This window comes from Schistocerca nitens, chromosome 9 (genome assembly GCF_023898315.1).
Source record: "Schistocerca nitens isolate TAMUIC-IGC-003100 chromosome 9, iqSchNite1.1, whole genome shotgun sequence".
NCBI lineage: Eukaryota > Metazoa > Arthropoda > Insecta > Orthoptera > Acrididae > Schistocerca > Schistocerca nitens.
Window position 1 is genome coordinate 289,876,226 of NC_064622.1, and position 20,769 is coordinate 289,896,994.

The window sequence follows — 20,769 nt, forward strand, 5'->3', positions numbered from 1 at the left end:
ACAGTTTGCTTCTCCAATCAAACACTGCTGTTTGCGATCTGGCCTTGTCAACCATAGACTACAGTCATGCATTTGGAGCTGGGATTGTGTAAGAGTGTGTGTGTGTGTGTGTGTGTGTGTGTGTGTGTTTTGTCTATTTCTAATGAAGACCTGTTTCTCACCAAAAGCTTTATTTGATAATCTTTTTGTTGTGCCTATCTGTGACTCAGCATCTCTACTAAATGGTGAGTAGCAACTATCTTTTCCATAATATAGTTGTTATTCCAATCTGGATTTTCCCTTGTTTGATTACCCCTCCAGTTTCGTGGCTTTATTAAGGTTCACCATATATAATTCCATACTGAAGTTAAATGGCCAAGCAATTATTTCTCACACTAAGGTGGATGTTTCCCAATAATTCCTTTTAATAGTAATTCTTTTCTTGATGTCTTTGGTGCTTGCTTTGTGTCTCCAGTCTATTAACCAGATAGGATACTAAGGTGTTTTTCGCTGCTTTTCTTCCAGTTTACAGCCTGTGTTGTGTGATTTCCCTGTGGCCAGTTCACTGACAGTTCTGTATGCAGTCTCTACCCAATTCTTGAAAATTAATAATTTGTGGTGTACCCACATCTCTCTAAAATACTGCTTCATGGTGCAAATTTAGAATTCAAGAGTGAATGCTAGGCAGATATTCTGTTTGTCTCTCTTTTCCTCACACAGCACTTCATCTTTAAGGTATGTTGTGGTCCATTCTCATAAGAATTGTACATTTTCAATGCCAAAGTTTTCTTTGTCACAGTGTTCTTCTATATTTTCCTTTTCATCCTCTACATCTCCCCTAACATATGTTGAGGCCAGGAGGTGAACCCAACAGTGACTAACGAAACGGCTGTACAAAGGTCAGGATGAACCACCCTTTCCTTCACGTGGACATGGTTTAAAAGTGGTGGTGGTGACAGGGCTCAAGTGGTGGACTGCTAATAAGAAATCCCTGAACACATTAGACTTTTATACATTTTAGGTACATAGGTGCGATCACTGAGAGAGTGGAGGCTGTTGGCCATGGGATGGTATAGTGAGCCACAGAACCTCAGTGAACTCCTACCAGAAGGACTGCCTGGGCAGCAGTGTGTGCAGGCAGTGTCACCTGCTGCTGCCTGCAGTCGATGAATGGCTGCCATGTCCATGCTACTTGTCCACAATGGGCCAGCGCAGGGAATGATGGTACTCAAACTGTAGTCCCCATTATGATCGATGTCAAAGGCATGTGCCCACTTCTAGCTGTAGCCAGTGACAAAATGGTCCACAAGGACCAAAATGCAACAACAGTGTAGCCAAGCAGCTACAAGTCCAGACTCAAACTTACATCTCATTATGGAGCTGGACATCCTCATGAGGTAGTCACATAGTCACACGGCATGGGAAACAGTGGAGTGAAGATGCCAGGTAGTTTGCATACAATCTTCTGCTCAGTTGGAAGCCTGTAGCTTCTGGAGCCTACATGCAGAGAAGGTGACTGGATGCATCACTGTGTATTGTAGACGGTCTTTGTCTCTAGATTGAGGCTGGCATTGATGGCATAGCTCGGCTTTACATACACAGCCGGATACTACCTGAACACACTGAGAGAGAGAGTCTGACTATACATACATGCAAACCTGGATGGCTAGTGTTTTACTCTTACCAGAACTTAAATCTGGAAATGAAAACAAGTTGGCACACTCACTCACTACCATGAACAATAGTGACTTCACGTGGATTGCTTTTATCATCCAGTCAGCTTTTCTGGATGTCCTGTTGTAGCTGAAAGTGTCTCTATTTTCCTATTTATAAGTGGTCGTGGGCATATTTTCAGTGTCAGTGTGGTGAACAAGTACTCTTGCACTCTGAATATGTCTTCTTACTTCACTGTGCATGGTCACCATAACGACAGCACCTCTCTCCCTATGATGTAATTTTGTTGTAATTGGTCATGGTGCAACACATATATACAAGGTGAGGCCATTTTGTTGTAATGGGTCATGGTGCAACATGTGTATACAGGGTGGGATCAAAAAGTAATGGGAATATATTTTAAAGAATCTTAATTTATTTATCAACATCAACTTTTCCCCCTTTAATGTAATTCCCCTCATACGTAATACACTTGTGCCTGCACTTGTTCTAACCTTGAGAACACTTCCGGTATTCACTTTTCATAATGGTGTTCACTTTCTTTACATCTCATTGATGACATAAAAATTATGTCCTTTCACGGTTTTATTCAGCCTCAGGAATAGAAAGAAGTCACAGGAGCTCACATCTGGCGAGTACAGTGGCTGACACAAAATAACAGTTGTGTTTGTTGACAAAAAATCATGAACAAGTACTGAGGTGTGTGCAGCAGCATTATCGTAATGCAATTTCCACAAGTGGTTTTGCCACAATTCTGGTCATTCCATTTTCTTCAGATTGCTTCATCCAAGCGGCACATGACTTCCAGGTAGTACTCCTTGTTGACTATTCGACCACAAGGCAGCAACTCATGATGCACTATCACCCTGTAAACGAAGGAAACAGTGAGAAGAACCTGCACATGTGACCATACTTGTCAATTATTTTTTGGTCTTGACTCTTCAGACAGTTTCTATTGGGATGCCTGGGTATTGGTTTCAATGTCATACTCATATACCCATGTTTCGTTACCTGTTATAACCAACTTTAGAAGTTCTGGATTGTTGTCGACTTCATTCAGCATTTCCTTAGCAATGTCTACATGGCATTATTATTGGTTGAAATTCAAGAATTTCAGAACAAACTTGCTACAGCATGTTTCATGGCCAAAACATTCAAAAAAATTGCTTGGCCTGTGCCAAAGGATATGCTGACATCATCATAAATATCTCTAATGGCGATTTTTCAGAACCATTTTCTTTACTGCTTCCACATTGTCATCAGTAATTGATGTGCTAGGGTGTCCAGGGTGGTCATCATCTTCAACAGCTTCTTGATTATTTCTGAAACATTTATGCCACTCATAAACTCTTGTCTTACTGTACTCATAGTAGATTCACCAAAATCCACAGTCAACATTGTGAATGTGGTTCTGCACTTTATTCCATTTTTCCAGAAAAATGTAATGCAAATTTTTTGATACATCTTTTTCAAAAGTAAAAATTTGTCAATCATTTGCAAACAAGTATAACGTTTTTGACTGTCATCAATAAATCAAATATTCAAAACAACTCAAAATGCAAACATACCTCAGGAACATGTGTACCAACAAGATAAAAAAATATTTTGAAAATCAGATGCATAAAGCCTACAAAATTAAAATATTCCCATTACTTTTTGATCATACCTCGTATATGAAGCTAACATAGTAGCTTTGTTTTATAATACCAATTACATATTGCTTCACATATCAAAACATGACAATGTAATACAAGTTTTCAAGGTCCATACCCATTAAAACCAGTAAAATATTTCATAATAAAAGCAAATAATCCATTGTACATACATTCTCAATGTCATACTGTGATGTAGCAAGGAGTCATGATTAATTTTTTATCATATGAATAATAGAGTGTAGTGCCTCTGAGTGACTGACTGCACCATCTGTACTGGCGAAGTTCGTTAATGTTCATATGGGGCATGAAAGTTATTAGAGGTATGAATGTCAGAGTGAATACTCTAGAGCCATGTAAGTATCAACTAGTGCAGTTTTGTATCACAATGCTAGCATCCAGAAGATGGTACAGCCAACATTCTTTGCCACTGTATCAGTGGAACCGAATCCAGGACATAGAATTGGCATGAATGTAAATAAAGCTTTATTTATTTCTGATATCTGTAAGTATCTCTATATTTTTAATATAATAATAATGTGTCTTTTCTTGGTTGGTTGGTTTAGACAGTAAATGGACTAAACTACAGGGTCATCAGTCTCCATGTGTGTCTATTCTCTTATCATTATTGTAAACCAGTGTTTCTTTAAAGAGAGAGAGATTGGTTGATTTGGGGGAGGGGGCCAAACAGCGACGTCACTGGCCCCATCAGATTAGGGAAGGACGGGGAAGGAAATCAGCCATGCCCTATCAAAGGAACCATCCTGCATTTGCCTGAAGCGATTTAGGGAAATCACAGAAAACCTAAATCAGGATGCCGGATGCGGGTTCGAACCATCATCCTTCCAAATGTGAGTCCAGAGTGCTAACAACTGTGGCACCTTGCACAAGAGAGAGAGAATTCAAAGTACTGTTGTTTTGTATAAATAGAATAAGAATAGACAGAGGGTCCACTTGTTTACTGAGACAGTGGCAACACTATCAATGGAATAAACACTTCGTATATTAACACGACATGCAAAGACTATCTGCAGTGATATTATGTGAAGTATAATTACTTGCCAACATATCTTTGTACCCAAAGAATGGAAAAGTGATTACTAGAAGAGAACATTTCAGTTTTACAGGCAGTGTACAAGAAGAATCTAACAAAGCAATGTTTAAAGCCATACTAGCCTGGAAATATATGGCAAAAAAAGTCATCTGTTAGTATGGGACAGATTATGGAATCTGTTCCATCATGAGTGGTCAGAAACGATATGTTTCATTTTTTGCTTCTGTATAAAGTATTTGTGATCTCTCTCTCTAAAGTGTTTGGACAGTAAAAGCAATAAATTTTGTCTCACTGTGTAAGACTTCCTGGTAATATATGAAACTAATTCCAGATTACCTACATATATTAAAATGTTTCTGTTAAAAGCAAATAGTGGATGGAGAACACCAGCTACAATGCAGAGGAGGATGAAATGTGCAAAAAGAAGAGTTGTACTTATCACTGGGTGGAAATTTAAGATCAGGAGGATCTCTGGCTTTAAAATTGACAATGCTTTTTGTTAAACCATCACGATCTTCAGAACTTGGTTCTTGTTATGTGATATGAGTAAAAGTTTTCAGTTATCTTCTAAATTGGAGACAGATCTGCTGAATACAGAGGATACTGTTATCACTTGCTTTATTAACCTCTTGTTAAAAAAATTGTATTTTTTTAATAATGAAAAACATACTTGACTGACATCAATAATTATCGAGGAATCTCATTGGTACCTGTCACATACAATATTATCTCCAAGGCCTTACTAAACAGACCTGAACCTCAACTGGACCCACAGCTAGGGGAATACCAGACAGGATTTAGAAAAGGACACTCTTTTACTGAATAGATACTGAACCTGAAGTCAGTGCTATGACAAGTAAAAATGGCTGGCAAGAAGTATGTCATCATCTTCATTGACTTCAAGAAGGCACATGACTCAGTTGACAGACCTTCTCCCATGAAGATCTTGCAAGAACTAGGGCTACATGAGAAGACCCACAGCCTGATCCAACAGACTTTAAGCAATACTATGTCACGAGTAAAGTTCCGAGGAACCCTCTCAAAAAGTTTTGAAATCAAATTGTGGAGTAAGACAGGGAGATGGTCTGTCCCCTCTCCTCTTCAACTGTGCCCTGGGAAATGTAATAAGAGAGTGGCAGATGGAGCTAGCTCGAAAGGGGATTCCAAATGGTATCTCTCTGGAACATAAGTGCAATGGGCTCAATGTTGATTGCCTGGCAATTGCTGATGACCTAGCACTTCTATCAGATTCAATGGAAACTTCAGTGAAACAATTCAACGATCTCAGGCGGCAAGCGGCAAAGATTGGGTTTCATGTATCACTTAAAAAAATACAGCGCATCATGAACATGGGTGAATCTCCTAGTACACTGCATCTAGAGCAGGGAGAGATAAAGAAAACCAACAGGTTTAAGTACTTGGGCGAATGGTAGGAACCTCATCTATCTGAAGGAACAGCACTATCAACTCAAGTCAACAAGTTAGAGCTGGCATACCAGCTGACCAAGAATACTTATAATAAAAAATGTCTCTCCCATAACACTAAATTAAAGGACTACCAGACAGTCATTGGCCCTGAAGCCTTATATGCCTGAGAATGTTTAATATTCAATAGGAAGGGACTTATTGAAAAGCTTGAAACCCAGGAGAGAAAGATAATGAGGAAGATACTAGGGCCAGTCAAGGAAGGCAACAATTATAAAAGGCAAACCAACAGAGAGCTCTACGAGTAGTGTGAAAGAGTCACAGATGTGGCTAGGAAAATATTCTAGGATTTTATGGACATGTTTACAGGATGCATCATGACAGATTGACCAACCAGCTTCTCTGTTGCTGCCAAAAGAGGAAGACCAAATCACCATGGTTGATGGAAGTGGAGAAAGACTTCAGGAACTGGGAATAACAGAAGGAAACTTGAAGGATCAGACAATACTCAGCAAGAAGCTTAGACAAAAGAGGTTCCAGGACAGACTACCAAGAAAGAAGATTGGTGCTCTCTGGACACAGAAGAGAAAGGAACAACACAGCCAGAGGATGCGTAACTACTAGGCAAATGTCAAATCCCACTCCAAACACAAAAGTTGAATGTCATGGTCCTTAGTTGGATTATACGAAATAAGAAGATGAATAAAAACATCCTATAATGAATGACATTATGTAGCTCAAAATGATTAGTTACAAATTTTTGAAAATCACCATTAATAAACTCATTCATATAGTCAGGCACTGGACTTGAATTTAAAAATCTTGAAACTTTGTCATTTTTTAATTTCTGTGTAGCTATGAAGAACAACCATGTATTTCACAGTGGTTTCCCATGAACAGAAATACTGGAGGAGCTGCATGGAGCACAGTGGACTTATTCATCTTGTACTGTTGGCTAACACTCGTCAGGTCAACTGATGTACTGTCAGCACTTGCAGTCTCTAATGTAGTTATACCATATTCCTCTTCATTTTCCAAGCTGCTGAATTCAGTTTCAAATTCAAGATCTGTATATCCATCCTTTTTGAAAGCACTGCCTAAATAACACTACAGGACAGAAGCTGAAAGGATGCCTTTTCTTGTCAAATATCCAAAGCTGCACACAGTAAAGACAATATTAAGTGGCATCCACCTCAACCAAAACATGACAACCACACTACAAACATAGAAATGGATGCTCTCTAGTGGCCAAACATTTAATTCAGTGCAGAAACATTATAGGCAAGATCTTATTTTTTCAAAGGTCTGTTCTTAAATTGCCCGAATACGCTCAGGATTTTAAATTTATGCCAAAATAATAAAGATGAGATAACTCAGGATATTTTATGAAAGTGTTAATGGAAATTTGTTGCTGTTCCCTGTTGTGGAGCAGTCACTGAATGAAATTAGAAATGGTTAAATGAGAAGAGTTAATTAATAAAGTCTAGGTTTTGTTCACTAAATACACAATTCTTTCTTACTAAATAGCCAAGTTGCTTTGCTTTCTCAGTCAAGTGTTATATGACTGTGATTAGGATCTATAAATTAAAAAGACTTAAAAGCTAATCTTGTTTAGTGTAACACTGAAGTTGAATAGTGGGAAATGTTGCAGACTACCAACTGCCTAACGAACAAAAGAGATAGTTGTATTTTGGCTGCTGACACCATGATTTGCTGAGAGGACATTTTAGGGCCACACTTTACAACTGAGTGTTTATGTGTCAAAAATATTTTCTGTTTTTCCTCAAGTTAAGTGAAGGTGAGCCACATTCACAGCAGTTACCATACAGATGCTTTATGCCACAGGCTTTATATGGGTCACCTTTATTTTACAATCAAAAATATTATTTATAACCCATAAATATCACTGGCATGAAATTACACTCCTTCTTCATTGAATAAGTTAGAAGTAGGACCATCTCCAAATGACACTTTCTCATAAATTAACACTGACCTTTTGGAATTATAACAGTGGGACCTTACATTGTGTTCCAAAAACCAATATTTTCTTATATACTGTAGTTCTTAAATTATTAACTTATGGGCTAATATCCCTAAATCTAGAGCACACAGAGGTGAAATATTCAGAAAAGTGTCTCATAGTTTTCACCTAAGAGCTGCAGTTAAGACAACTGGACATAAAAAGGGGACATTTAGTCAGAAAAGTTTGCTGTAAGCATGTTACATTCCAGTAAGCATGTTACATACCACTTGCATTAGCAGGTGTAACAACATAGTCAGAGGTCTGTGTTACTTGCTCCACCTGTAGCCATTCTAGAAGAAAATAGACCCCTTCACGAGCGCCAAGAGTTCTCAGCACAATGTAGATAATGTTTGATGTTGAAGTGAATGACTCCGGAGTCCTACCACCACAGTAATCTGTGTGTGTTGGTGCAGTCTCATCATAGCCATCATACACCTAGAGGACGCAAATGGATCATTTTATTATTAGCAATAAAATCAAACTAAAGAAAGACACAGTGCAAGTATAAATTCTTTTAAATACTACACATGAAAATAATATCCAAGTGTACAATAGTTTTGTAGTCATGTAAGTGGCAGTATTTGAAGGTAAAAATTACAAGCTAGGCCTAACTATGCCTCTGAAATAACAGCATACACAGAAATGAATCAATGTCACCGATTACAATTTTTTAATTAGATTTGTGTGACAAATTTCAGTATCCAATCATCCATCATGCTACATACTGAATATTTTTCTTATGCATAATACAACTTACTGAGGAAGGACTTGCAACAACCAAATCAGTATTAAGATTTCAAATTTATTTTATAGGCCGGCCGGAGTGGCTGAGCGATTCTAGGTGCTACAGTCTGGAACTGCACCACCACTATGGTCGCAGGTTCAAATCCTGCCTCGGGCATGGATGTGTGTGATGTCTTATGTTAGTTAGGTTTAAGTAGTTCAAAGTTCTAGGGGACCGGTGACCTCAGAAGTTAAGTCCCATAGTGCTCAGAGCCATTTGAACCATTTGTATTTTACAGCCCATAACCCTTCTCCATGAGATGAACATTTAAGTTAAGAATACACAAAGGCAACACTTGCTCTGACATTTGCTCTCATTACATACTGTGTCTTCTCTCTTCTTATCAGTGTAAGTATAGAGTCATTCAGTTCTCATGTTCCACTAATATAGAGGCTTACAGTAGCATCTGATTTCAATGCCTATTGGTTTACACATCGACCAATGTAGCCTAAGAACAAAGTTGATCCAGTATCCAACTGTTACTTAAAATAAATAAAATAGAATTGTTAATGATTTATATTTACATACCACGAACAGAAATTATTTATACAAGGTCTGTTCAAAAAATTCCAGAACATTCATAATTTTGCGCCATTGGTGTGTTACCATGAAATGCAGTTGGCATCCCAGCACATGCTTGTGTTTAATGTGTAACTGCCAGGGATTCATTGTTGTATGCCTGTTAGTTATATTGCTCAGTGCTGCATTGAATAGAATGTTGTGTGTCACAATTTGCAAATCGCAAGATGGCAGAGTGAGAGGAGCAACACATTTGCATTAAGTTTTGTGTGAAACTCAAGAAAACCTTTACAGATGACACAACAAATGATGCAGGAAGTCTATGGTGATGAGTGCTTAAGCTATACTCGATGTTATGAATGGTTTGCATGGTTTAAAAATGGCCAGACAGGAATTAAGGATCACTCTTGTTCAGGACACCCTTGGACATCTACCGACAGCACTCATGTCAGGAACGTCCATGAAACTGTTTGAGAGAAAGTAACAGTCCAGTTTCATCATGTCATGGAATTCTGAGACAGCATATAGGAATGCATTGTGTTGCTGCTAAGTTTTTCCCATGGCTCATGAGTCAAGACCAAGAAAGACCTTCACCTCACAATCTGTGAAGAGCTTTTGCACTGCACAGATGAGGATGAGATGTTCCTTAATAGAAAGTCTCAGCTTAACATTATGGTTCACACATAATTACTATTACAGGGCCTTTCATAATATTTGTCTATGAGCAGTCATTATTACGTGTAGCATCCATGTGCTGCAATCACAACCTCTAAAAGTTGTAGAAGATCAAAGATACCCTGTGTTTGTTCCTGGGATATTTCTCTATATAAAGTATGTGTATAAGACCACAAGGAATCAGTCCTGATTGTATGAGAACCATGGCAAACAAATAGCTGACCAATAATTTTCAAGGCATAAAGACATGTCATGGTAACATGTATGGGATCAAAGTAGTTGTACCTCATAGTTCAATGTAGGTGATTTGTTCATTCCTTGCTGCAGGTGGCAGGGCATTGTCCTATTGAAATATAGCATTTAAAGCTGCAAAATGGACTGGCCATATCTGAAGTTCTAAAACGCTCTGGATGTAGTTGCTGTTCAGATTGCCTGTATAATCAATATCACTTGTACTAATCAATCATGACCCAAACCATCACACATAAGAGTTGTTCCCTGTGAGGTTCACACTCATATCTAAATCATCTGATTCAAGTGCAGGACAGATGTCAAAATTTGTAATTTAACTTCACCACAGTCAGAGTACAACTCACACTAACAACAGCAATATAATATTAATACAGTAGGAAAAAAATACTCAGCAATCCATGGGACATGCTTATGGCTAAACTGAACTTCTGATATCCATCTTTTTATTTCACTCTGTCCTAATACCATCTCTGGATTGAAGTTCGCAGAGTGGTTGTGTACTGCACTATTGCCATGTTTATTTTTATAGATTTTGCAGCTAATTGTCTTTCACTTTTAATGCACAAATCTCATAAATTGAAAGTCAGTGGTGGAGCGAACTTACATTGATTTGTGTATTCTCTATGCTGTAGAGATTTACGCAATCTGGTTATATGCTTCTTCTTCTGCCATAATTACTTCTCATTTTTGACCGTGAATACAATACTGATCTTTAATCGGAACTGATCTTTAATCGGACTTCCTCTCCAGATGCAGGCAACTACAGTGACATGACATTAGCATAATGTGCGGAAGAAAAGAAAACCTTCATGGTTTTGCACTAAAAAGAACTCTCACAGTTCATACTTCCATAAAAATTATTATTCAGGTAACACAATGTCTACTACACACTTCTCACAAGAATACATCTTCTCCCTACAATAATTAAAGACAGAGTCCATCTAAAAAAAATTAATGGCTTTTCCATCATTTGTCATTCGCCTTACGGTATAGAAAAATACATCTTTGCCAACTCTTACAGTGGTCGCAGTAGTGTTTATTGTCATTGGTAGTAACTTTCATCGTACCGAGTTGGGGCTTTTCCTTATGTATCTATACAATTGCCCCACACTGGGTGGTGACATGAAATGGAGGTGCACAGTGTTTTGTATACACTTGTGCAGCTTAAACTTAAATTTTATCAAAAGGGTACAATGACCTTTGTTTCACAGCATATTTTTCTTTGTATATTGGGTTGGAGATGTCAGATTATCTTGCTTACACATTATTTTACAGGAAATACGTAACTTACATAGCTGCGAGAGTGGCTACTTGCCATTTTGGCAATATTGCCAGTCTCTGTGCACATGCGCACAAAATATATTTGTTGGCTGTGCAACAGCCGTTAATGCTCCATGTATTATTGTGTATGGTTGTTCGCACTTCCACTCATGCTTTTAGTGTCATTTTCACACTGAGTGCAAACTACCCGTCAAATAATTTTGCTGTGGTGTGGTTTTCCATTGTGAGTGTAGTGCATGTGCATTTGCTCTTCAAGAACCGATGCTGTGGCAGATAATTCACCTTTGATACAGCCTGGAAAGAAATCTTCTCCGTCGTATACACATTTTCAGTGGGGTGAAAACTGCACATCAACACCCAACATCAAGGTAAGTGATGCTTGCACAATTGTAGTCTGCTGATCAGTATATCAGACGTTGCGTAGCATAACATTACCAAAATTGAATCATTGCACTATTGAACATGTGCTTGGATACCACTATATACTTCGTCATTCACTTGTCGTGAGAATTGTTTTAGTCCTTGAGGTTTTTTCTTTTTTGTTAGTTTTTGAGTTCATCTTTTATGCATGGCTCGATATTCACTTAAAATTCTCATAAACATTTTGACATAACAATGCATATTACAATGGCTTACATCTATGGCTGACATTCCACCCATTATTTGTATCAAATGTAGAAAACCAGTCATAACAGCTGCATTATCGGTTCCTATTGCGATTAAATTTTTTAGTTTGAGGTCCTCAGCTTTTAAACACTACAAAAGTGCTGATACCGTTCCAACGTCATTGGAACTCTCCAGGGGCTGCAAAGCTAAAAATGCAGACACAATTTTTGTTTTATTTAAACTTAAATATCTTATGACGATCCCAAGATATTTCCTGATGCTTACATCTGTTGATTCAACTAATAATAAATTATATTTTTGGTCACATATGTCACTTAAAATTTCCTTTTTGAAATGAGGTGCTAGAATATAATTTATTAGCTCCATTCATTTGATTCGATGTAATTTCATGTCGTTTGTTGATTTCGAATCCTTAAAGCATTTTTTACACACGTCAGTCAAGTGATCAATGTTGGAAATTGAGCTATGTTCAGCAATGAACAATGCTAACGTACACTCAGCTCTTGCACATGAATTACATGTTTTCGCTGATACGGCAGAAAATGTCAGTTGCTTATTTTGGGAAATTAGTTCATATTTTGCTCTATGTTTTTTCGTTTCCAAATGCTTTTTCAAATCATTAATTTTTGCATACATTTTAGACTGACATTAGCTACAATAGGCTTTAGTTGAGTTACCTGGCACAGGCTTCAACCTATGTTTGAACTCCATGCAGTTTTCCCACTCTTTTCTATAACTCTGGCTGTATAACTTTCTTTTAGGCGGCACTTCCATGATTTTTTTATAACTGTGTTAATTCCACATAACTACTATCGTTACACAACCAAAACCAATAATTTGTAAACAACTAATGACACCACAACACATCGATACAACTAAAATGAATATGACATTCCAACAAGTCCAGTTCCAATACAGTATTCTTGTTCTCACTCATTGTTGAGTCAGGAAGCTCCTACAGTTTTTCTGCGGGTTCGCTACTGCAGTGCTGCCAAGTGGCTGTTCTGTATAAACACTGTGGAATGATTGTGCATTTTGTACATGAAGTGCAAAAGCACATTCACAATAAAAATGTGGTCGTATTTCAGACTTATTATGGCACTATAAATTGCAGCAGCTTTCAAAACTATCACTTTTTTGATTTCTAAAGAATGCTGTGGGGAATGTGAATAACTATTATAGGAATTTTTAAAAATGTGCATTTTAACGTACTTTCACTTTTAGGCTTGCGAGAAAATATTTACATTTTCTATTCACTCGTTTGGCATCAAGAACTTTGACACTTTACGAGACGCAAAAATCTCTTTATCATCTTTTCATGATGTTACTACTGTATAAATTGTTGACTGTTTCTCGGATACAAATAAGCTGGTCAGTTGACAACTTTTTCAATCCATACCTATTAATATACTAGTATTTGGTTTCATTCTTCAGTTTAATTAAAAAAGAAAAGTAAACACAGCTGTGCATTTTTGTACTAGATTAAGGAAATATGTGGATCTTTTTGTACATAATTAAGATAGCCGTGTATAAGTTTCCAAGAAAATTGTTAAAATTAGCAGGTCGTAAGAAAGTTCATGACAGCAGGGAAGCATTTTGAATCGCAATTGACTACATTATGCGAGTATAAACGAAGAGTTAATTAAAGTCTCTAGCGGATAAAGGTGGTGTAAAAGTATTTTGCAGTACAATATGCATGCTTTGAGTTTTTCTCCATAGATTAATCTTTTATTTTCCCTCCCCACAAGGGGAATTAGGGAAGTAAAGGAATGTTGACATTTATTAGGAAGAGAAAATTAGCACAACACTGAGGATGTAGCGGTGATCCATAGCCGAAAGTGACTGAGTTTTAAGACCGACTCATATGCAAAAGATTTAAAAGGTAACTTAGTCTTGACTGCCTAAAAAGCCACTAGAAGTTGCTAAATTTTTTTTCCGTTAAAGCCACAATTTTGCTTGCTAAAAGTTCATAAAATCCGCCAGTTCTAGTGACTTTGTCACTAGAACGGCAACACTGCTTTGTGGTAATGTTAAGACAATAGTATTACATTGTTCATTTCATTCTAGGAATTTCTTTATCTTCGTTAGGCAGTTATCTGCTTCATTTTTTGCGACATCATTTGAACATGCAATACACACCACAACCTCATTTTTTCTAAGCAATTTGTCATGCAGATTGATGCCAATAATATTTTTTATTGTTGCTCCAGGCTTAACAATACTTATTGCGTAGCATTTCCTGTGTTATTTGAAAGGTTTTGTCACGTTTTTGCTGTGGCTGTCGGATAAAAATAATACACTACTTTCATAAATGTGCTGCTTTACATTTTTGTTGATAGTGTTCTTCTCATACGTTTCATTTTTACATACAATGGATGGCCTACACTCTTTTTCACTGTCACTGTTTTCCCTAATTCTGGATTTTGACTTTGTTTCAGCTTTCTGTCCACAATCTTGGTTAAAAAGCCCTTCACTAACTGAAAGAACATGAAATTTGTTTTCAGCTGCCAATTGATCGCTGGTGATTTTTTAATGATCGGATTTCTGTTTTTATACGACATTTACAACCACTCATTTGAGTTTTTAGGCGGAAAAGAACTACACTTTTGTTTGGCTAACGGCACACACATTTCCTTTCTAAGTTGCGACATCTCACTACTCAGTGAGCTGATGATTAACTGCAGATTAGAGATTTGCTCATTCTCTTAACTATTTCGTTCCTACAACTAGCACACACTTTACTTTTACCATCATTATTTTTGTTTTTCGCTGGAACACTCTTCACTTGAACAGACAACACTTCTGCCATCTTGAACAAGTTTTGAATTTAACTCTTTAGGCTTTCCTGGTGAGATCTTGACATGTGGAATAATCGGGTCTACTGCCGGATGTTTGTGTCACTCTGGCACAATATTTCGGCCCTGAAACTCGTTGCCTTCTTCAGGTGCTACCTGAGACTGCTGTACTGGAGGATTTTGCCCAGTATTTATGCCCAGAGGGTGCTGGGTGCTCTCTCTGCCGTTCGCGCCTGCCTGGCGCTGCTTGTAATGTGTTGTCTCTTCCCTGGTGCTCCCTCAGACGTCCGTGCCCGACTTGGTCACCATCTGTGGCAGCTGTCTGAGGCCTGTCCTGTGTCAGGTGTTCTGTTTGCTGTCTGCGCCCACCTGGTGCTTCTCCTGAGGTTTTGGGCCTTCCCTGGTGCTCCCATGGACGTCCGCGCCCACCTCATCCACCATCTGCAGTTGCGGCAACTGTCTGAGGCCCATCTCGCGTCGGGCACTCCATTCGCGGTCCGCGCATGCTTGGCGCTGCTCCTGAGGTGTTGGCACTTCCCTGGTGCTCCGACGGTCATTTGTGGTTCGTTCGTCCATCATCTGCGGTTGCGGTGGCTGTCAGAGGCCCGTCCTGCGTCGGGAGTTGCTGTCGCGGTCCGCGCCCGCCTGGCACTGCTCGTGTGGTGTTACTACTTCTTGAGGAGTTTCTTGGTTCCTTTCGTTGGGTCCTGATAAGCTCCAGAGCTGGACTCCACGCCAAGCTGAGCTGGTAACCGCTGTCTCGGTTTATTAGGTTGTCTGTGACCTTGATCTCAATGGCCTCCTTTATGACACTGTCCCAAAATCTTGGAGTCTGTGTCACAATTTTGGTGTTGCTGTAGTCCATAGAGTGACCGAGCTCCAGACAGTGCTCCGCTATGGCAGATTTGGTTGCCTGTGTGAGTCTGGTGTTCTTGGCACCTGATGTCCACCTTCCTGGTTGTCTGGCCAATGTATGATTTTCCACACCGTCACGGGATGTTGTAAATGCCTGGTTTACGTAGCCCCAGGTCATCCTTCACACTTCCTAGCATTGTCCCAATTTTGGAGGGTGGACAGATGATACTCTTTATATCATATTTTGAAAGAACTCTGCTGATCCTTGCAGAAATAGGTCCAGCATATGGCAGGTATGCCACCTTCTTCACCTCCTCTGGCTCCTCTTCTGTACCCTGTGGTTGGCTGGTAGCACGAAGTGCCTTTGTATGCCTGTAGAGGAGTATCCATTTCTGCTGAACACCAGCTGTAGATGTTCTATCTCTGTGGCCAGACTTTCCGTATCTGACAGAGCCTGAGCCCTGTGAACTAATGTTTTCAAGACTCCATCCTTCTGTGCCGGGTGGTGGCAGCTACGGGCTTGAAGGTATAAGTCAGTGTGGGTGGGCTTATGATACACACTGTGCCCCAGAGTGCCATCTGCCTTCCTCTTGACCAGGACATCCAAGAATGGGAGCAGTCCATCCTTCTCTAGCTCCATAGTAAATTTTATATTTGGGTGGTGTGAATTTAGATGTTCCAAATAGTCATCTAGCTTCTCCCTGCCATGGGGCCAAATGACAAAAGTGTCATCGACATACCTAACAAAGCACTTCGGTTGGTAAGTGGCTGATGCAAGTGCCTCCTCTTTGTACCTTTCCAGGAATAGGTTGGCTACCACTGGTGATAAAGGGCTGCCCATTGCCACTCCTTCTGTTTCCTCATAAAATTGACCCCATAAAGAAAATATGTTGAGGTCAGTACATGCTTGAACAGGTCGAGCAGAGCACCATTGAACTTCTCTTCAATGATATTGAGTGAATCGTTGAGTGGCACTTGTGTGAAGAGCTACACCACATCGAAACTGACCATGATGTCAGAGTCCACAATGTGTACCTGCCTTAGCCGTTGTAGGAAGTCCTCCGAGTTCCAAATGTGGTGTTCACATTTGCCCACATATGGTGCCAATATCTTCTTCAGGTATTGAGCAGTGAGATAAGTCACTACTCCGCTGTTACTGACAATATGTCAAAGAGGGACACCTCTTTGTAGACCTTGGGGAGTCCATAGAGTCTGGGTGGTAAAGGTGCTTTAGTTAAAAAAAAAAGGTTCAAATGGCTCTGAGCACTATGGGACTTAACATCTTAGGTCATCAGTCCCCTAGAACTTAGGACTACTTAAACCTAACTAACCTAAGGACATCACACACATCCATGCCCGAGGGAGGATTCGAACCTGCAACCGTAGCAGTCATGTGGTTCCAAAACTGAAGCACCTAGAACCACTCGGCCACACTGGCCGGCAGGTGTTTGGGATGAAGCTTCTTGATGACCTGTTCAGATAGATCTGTCTCCTTCAGCAACTTCCGGGCCTTCTTGTCCACCTTGTCACTGGTGTCGCCATCTAGTGGTTTGTAAGCAGTGTCTTCCAGAAGTTGTTGCACCTTCCTATTATACTCCAACGTGTTTAATATGACTGTGGAGTTACCCTTATCAGCTGGCAGAACTACAACGCTGTCATCTTCCCGTAGCTGCCTGAGTGGCACCCTCTCCTTGCTCGAGATGTTGGATTTGGGGGGCTGCCACAGATGGCGACCAAGTCTGGCGCAGACATCTGAGGGAGCACGGCGAAGAGACAACACATTACAAGCAGCGCCAGGCGGGCGCGGACGGCAGAGAGAGCACCCAGCGTCCTCTGGGCATAAATACTGGACAAGATCCTCCAATACAGCAGTCTCAGGTAGCACCAGAAGAAGGCAATGAGTTACATGGCCGAAATATTGTGCCAGAGCAACACAAACATCCGGCAGTAGACCCGATTATTCCACATGTCAAGTTTTGAATTGACTGATTCCTTGTGGTATTATACACATACTTTATATAGGTAAATATCCCAGGAACATACACAGGGATCTTTGATTCTCTTCTACAACATTTAGAGGTTGTGATTGCAGCACATGGATGCTACATGCAGTAATGACTGCTTACAGACAGATACTATGTAACGATCTGTGATCCTAAACAAATTAGTTGTTTACACAAGACATTAACACCTGACATTTGTTCAGTTCCAGACAGCTTTCTCCAGGAAATGGAACATCAAAAAAGAAGAAAAATGGACAATACATGATGTACAGCATAAGGAAAAAATGTGGCTAGACAGTAACAGTATGTGCCGCAACGTTTCAAGCAACATTAGGGATGTCCAAAGACAGACACTCAATAGGAGCAAGATTTGCAAAAAAAGGATCAGTTAATGGGAAACCACAGATAGCACAAACTTAGTACAAAGGAGAAGTTCGAAGCAATAATGAAGAAGGAAAATCTAAATGTTGTTAAAGTATGTTTTGATGTAGAACAAAATCAGCCAATACCAAAACTCTCTGTAGGTTACGTATTTTATTCAAGACAGGTTTGGCTTATACAATTTGCACATTATGATTCATTCCTGAGCACAGAAAAAGGAAAAAAAAATGTTTTTTATTCTTAGTTTGAAACAGAAGGACTGAAATGATGAAGTATCCTCTGTTCTATTGGATCTTTTCAGAAAGTTTGAGGTGTTCCAGCCAGAAAATGTTTCAGATGGAGTTAATCTAAGTTCTGTACCAGTCAAAATAAAAATACACTGCTGATGTGTACACTAAAGGCTTTTCATGAAAGAAAGCAGAAAATTTAATAAGCTGGTACATTATTTTCTTATTCATCGTCCCATCTATAATCCTAACAGAGTGTTTTGTAAAGTGGATAAAGACTGCTGTACAAGGAAGATATTCTTCCATTGACTAAATACTATCAGGTGCTTGAACAACATAGCATTATCAAGATACCGCATAAAGATTAGGCAGAAAATGGCCTCAATTCCAGTGCCCTAGAAGCCCACAATCTAAAGTGCCTTCCAAAATACACATTCAGTGAGTGATGGCTTATAAAATGTCAAAGAAGAATGTATTGTTGTCACTATTGGAGACTTATAATGGATGTGCTGTAGAGACTGAGGAACAGAAATCCAGAAACTTCAGCTAGGAAGTGAGAGAAGCAGTCAGCTCGGAGAAGAAGAACATATTCTACAAAGAAAAGGAAATGTGTCTTAAAATTTATGTCACATTTTAATGTTCCAGAAGGGATATAAGAGTTTTATAAGAACATTGTTGAAAGTGATAAATAGATTTCGTGTTTAATATTCTGGTTGCCAGTATGTTTTGTTATATTTGAATAGACTTTGTTGCTATTTTGCTCTTCTGGTTATCAAAGATGTTCCATTAAGTATAACGAAAATGTACAGATAAAAAAATCTACTATCCAAGCACAGGCAGGAGAACACACTCACAACAAGGTTTAACTTTTACAAGCTTTGGGAGGCAATGGCTTCTTCTTCTGGCAGAGAAGTGGGAGTGGAAGGAAGAAGGGTGAAGGAAAAGGACTGGAAAAGTTTAGGGAAAGCAGTACAGTTCATAGAAGTCACTCAGAACCCCAGATCAAGGGAAACTTACCAGACAGGATGAGAGAGAAAGACTGAATCACTCTTGCCTGTAAAGGATTTTGTGCACAAATTGACTTCTCGATTACATCCCATAAATGTTCAATGGGATTCATGTTGTGTGATCTGGGTGCCCAAATCATTCAGTTAAACAGTCCAGAATTTTTTTCAAACCAATCACAAACAATTGTGGCCTGGTCACATCGCACATGGTCATCCACAAAAATTTCATTGTTGCTTGGGAATCTGAAGTCCATGAATGGCTGTTAGCCAAAAATAACCATTTCCAGGAATGACTGGTTTAGCTGGAAAGAGCAACCAGTCTATTCCACATAAAAACAGCCCACACCATTATACAGCCACCACCAGCTTTCACAATACCATGTTCCAACCTGGGTGCATAGCTTCAAGGGGTCTGTGACACACTAGAACCCTATCATTAGTTTTTGCCAAGAGAAAGCAGGACTCATATTATCAGTTGTCTAGGGTTCAACTGAATGGTCAGCAGCAAAGGAGAGGCATTGCAGGCGATGTCATGATGTTAGCAAAAGCAATTGTGTTGTTCACCTGCTGCCATACTACATTAATGCCAGATTTTGTCACACTGTCCTAACCTATACATTCATCATATGTCCCACATTGATTTCTACAGTTATTTTATGCAGTGTTGCTTGTCTACAACTCTATGCAAACATCGCTGCTCTCAGTCATTAAGTGAAGGCTGTTGACCACTGTGTTGTCTGTGGTGAAAGGTAAGTTAATTCCTTTTGTGTGGCTGTAATCATGCCAGAAACCTTTCCACATGAATCACCTCAGTACAAATAACAGCTCCGCCAATGCACTGTCCTTTTATACCTTGTTTACACGATACTACTTCCATCTGTATATGTGCATCACTTTGTCAGCTCAGTGTATGTCTTGTCACATTGACAGGGTATGTGATACATCCCAGATTTCCATATCCAAGATCATGTTTGACACCACCAAGCAGTGCCTGTGTTTTAGCTGGTAGGCAAAAGACTGTCCTGACTTGATGTTTCTAGAGAATTCGTGCTATCTTTCCAATTAATGTGCCACAAAACGGAATAAATGCAATGGTTGAATTCTACTCGAGTTCCTCTTCTGTTCCTGGTCATTCTACAGTGATTACACGATGTAGGGCTCTCCAAATTGGATCCTCCATGTAGCTGATCTTCCAGAACACAGTCCTCAAACTTCCAAGTTCTTGCTTGAGCCCTTCACTGGTGAAGCTCTATGCACCAATGTTTTCAGTACTCCATTCCACTTTCCTATGTCATAGTAGCTGTCATTGTGTAGGTATGGGTTGGAATGTGTGTTTTTTCCAGTATGTGCCATGGTCCAACTTTGCATCTACTCTTCTTTTTACCAGGACATTCAAGAACGGAGAGAATTCCATCCACCTCGACTTCCATGGTGAAACTGATGTTCTGGTGTATGAAATTGAGGTGTATTAGGAAACCATTCAGCTTGTATCCTACATGTAGCCATTATGATGAAGGTGTTGTCTACATACCAGAAAAACAGGCAGATTTCAATTT

General features: G+C 39.4%; 1 protein-coding gene across 1 annotated transcript in view; it reads right to left on the reverse strand.

The window, feature by feature from the left end:
• The window catches only part of LOC126204186 (cubilin-like), a 1,516,445-nt gene that overhangs the window by 594,654 nt on the left and 901,022 nt on the right, over positions 1-20,769 (reverse strand). Inside the window, exon 39 of the mRNA XM_049938590.1 lies at positions 8,032-8,242. Coding sequence (XP_049794547.1) covers positions 8,032-8,242 — 211 coding nt within the window. The remainder of the gene's footprint in view (positions 1-8,031; positions 8,243-20,769) is intronic.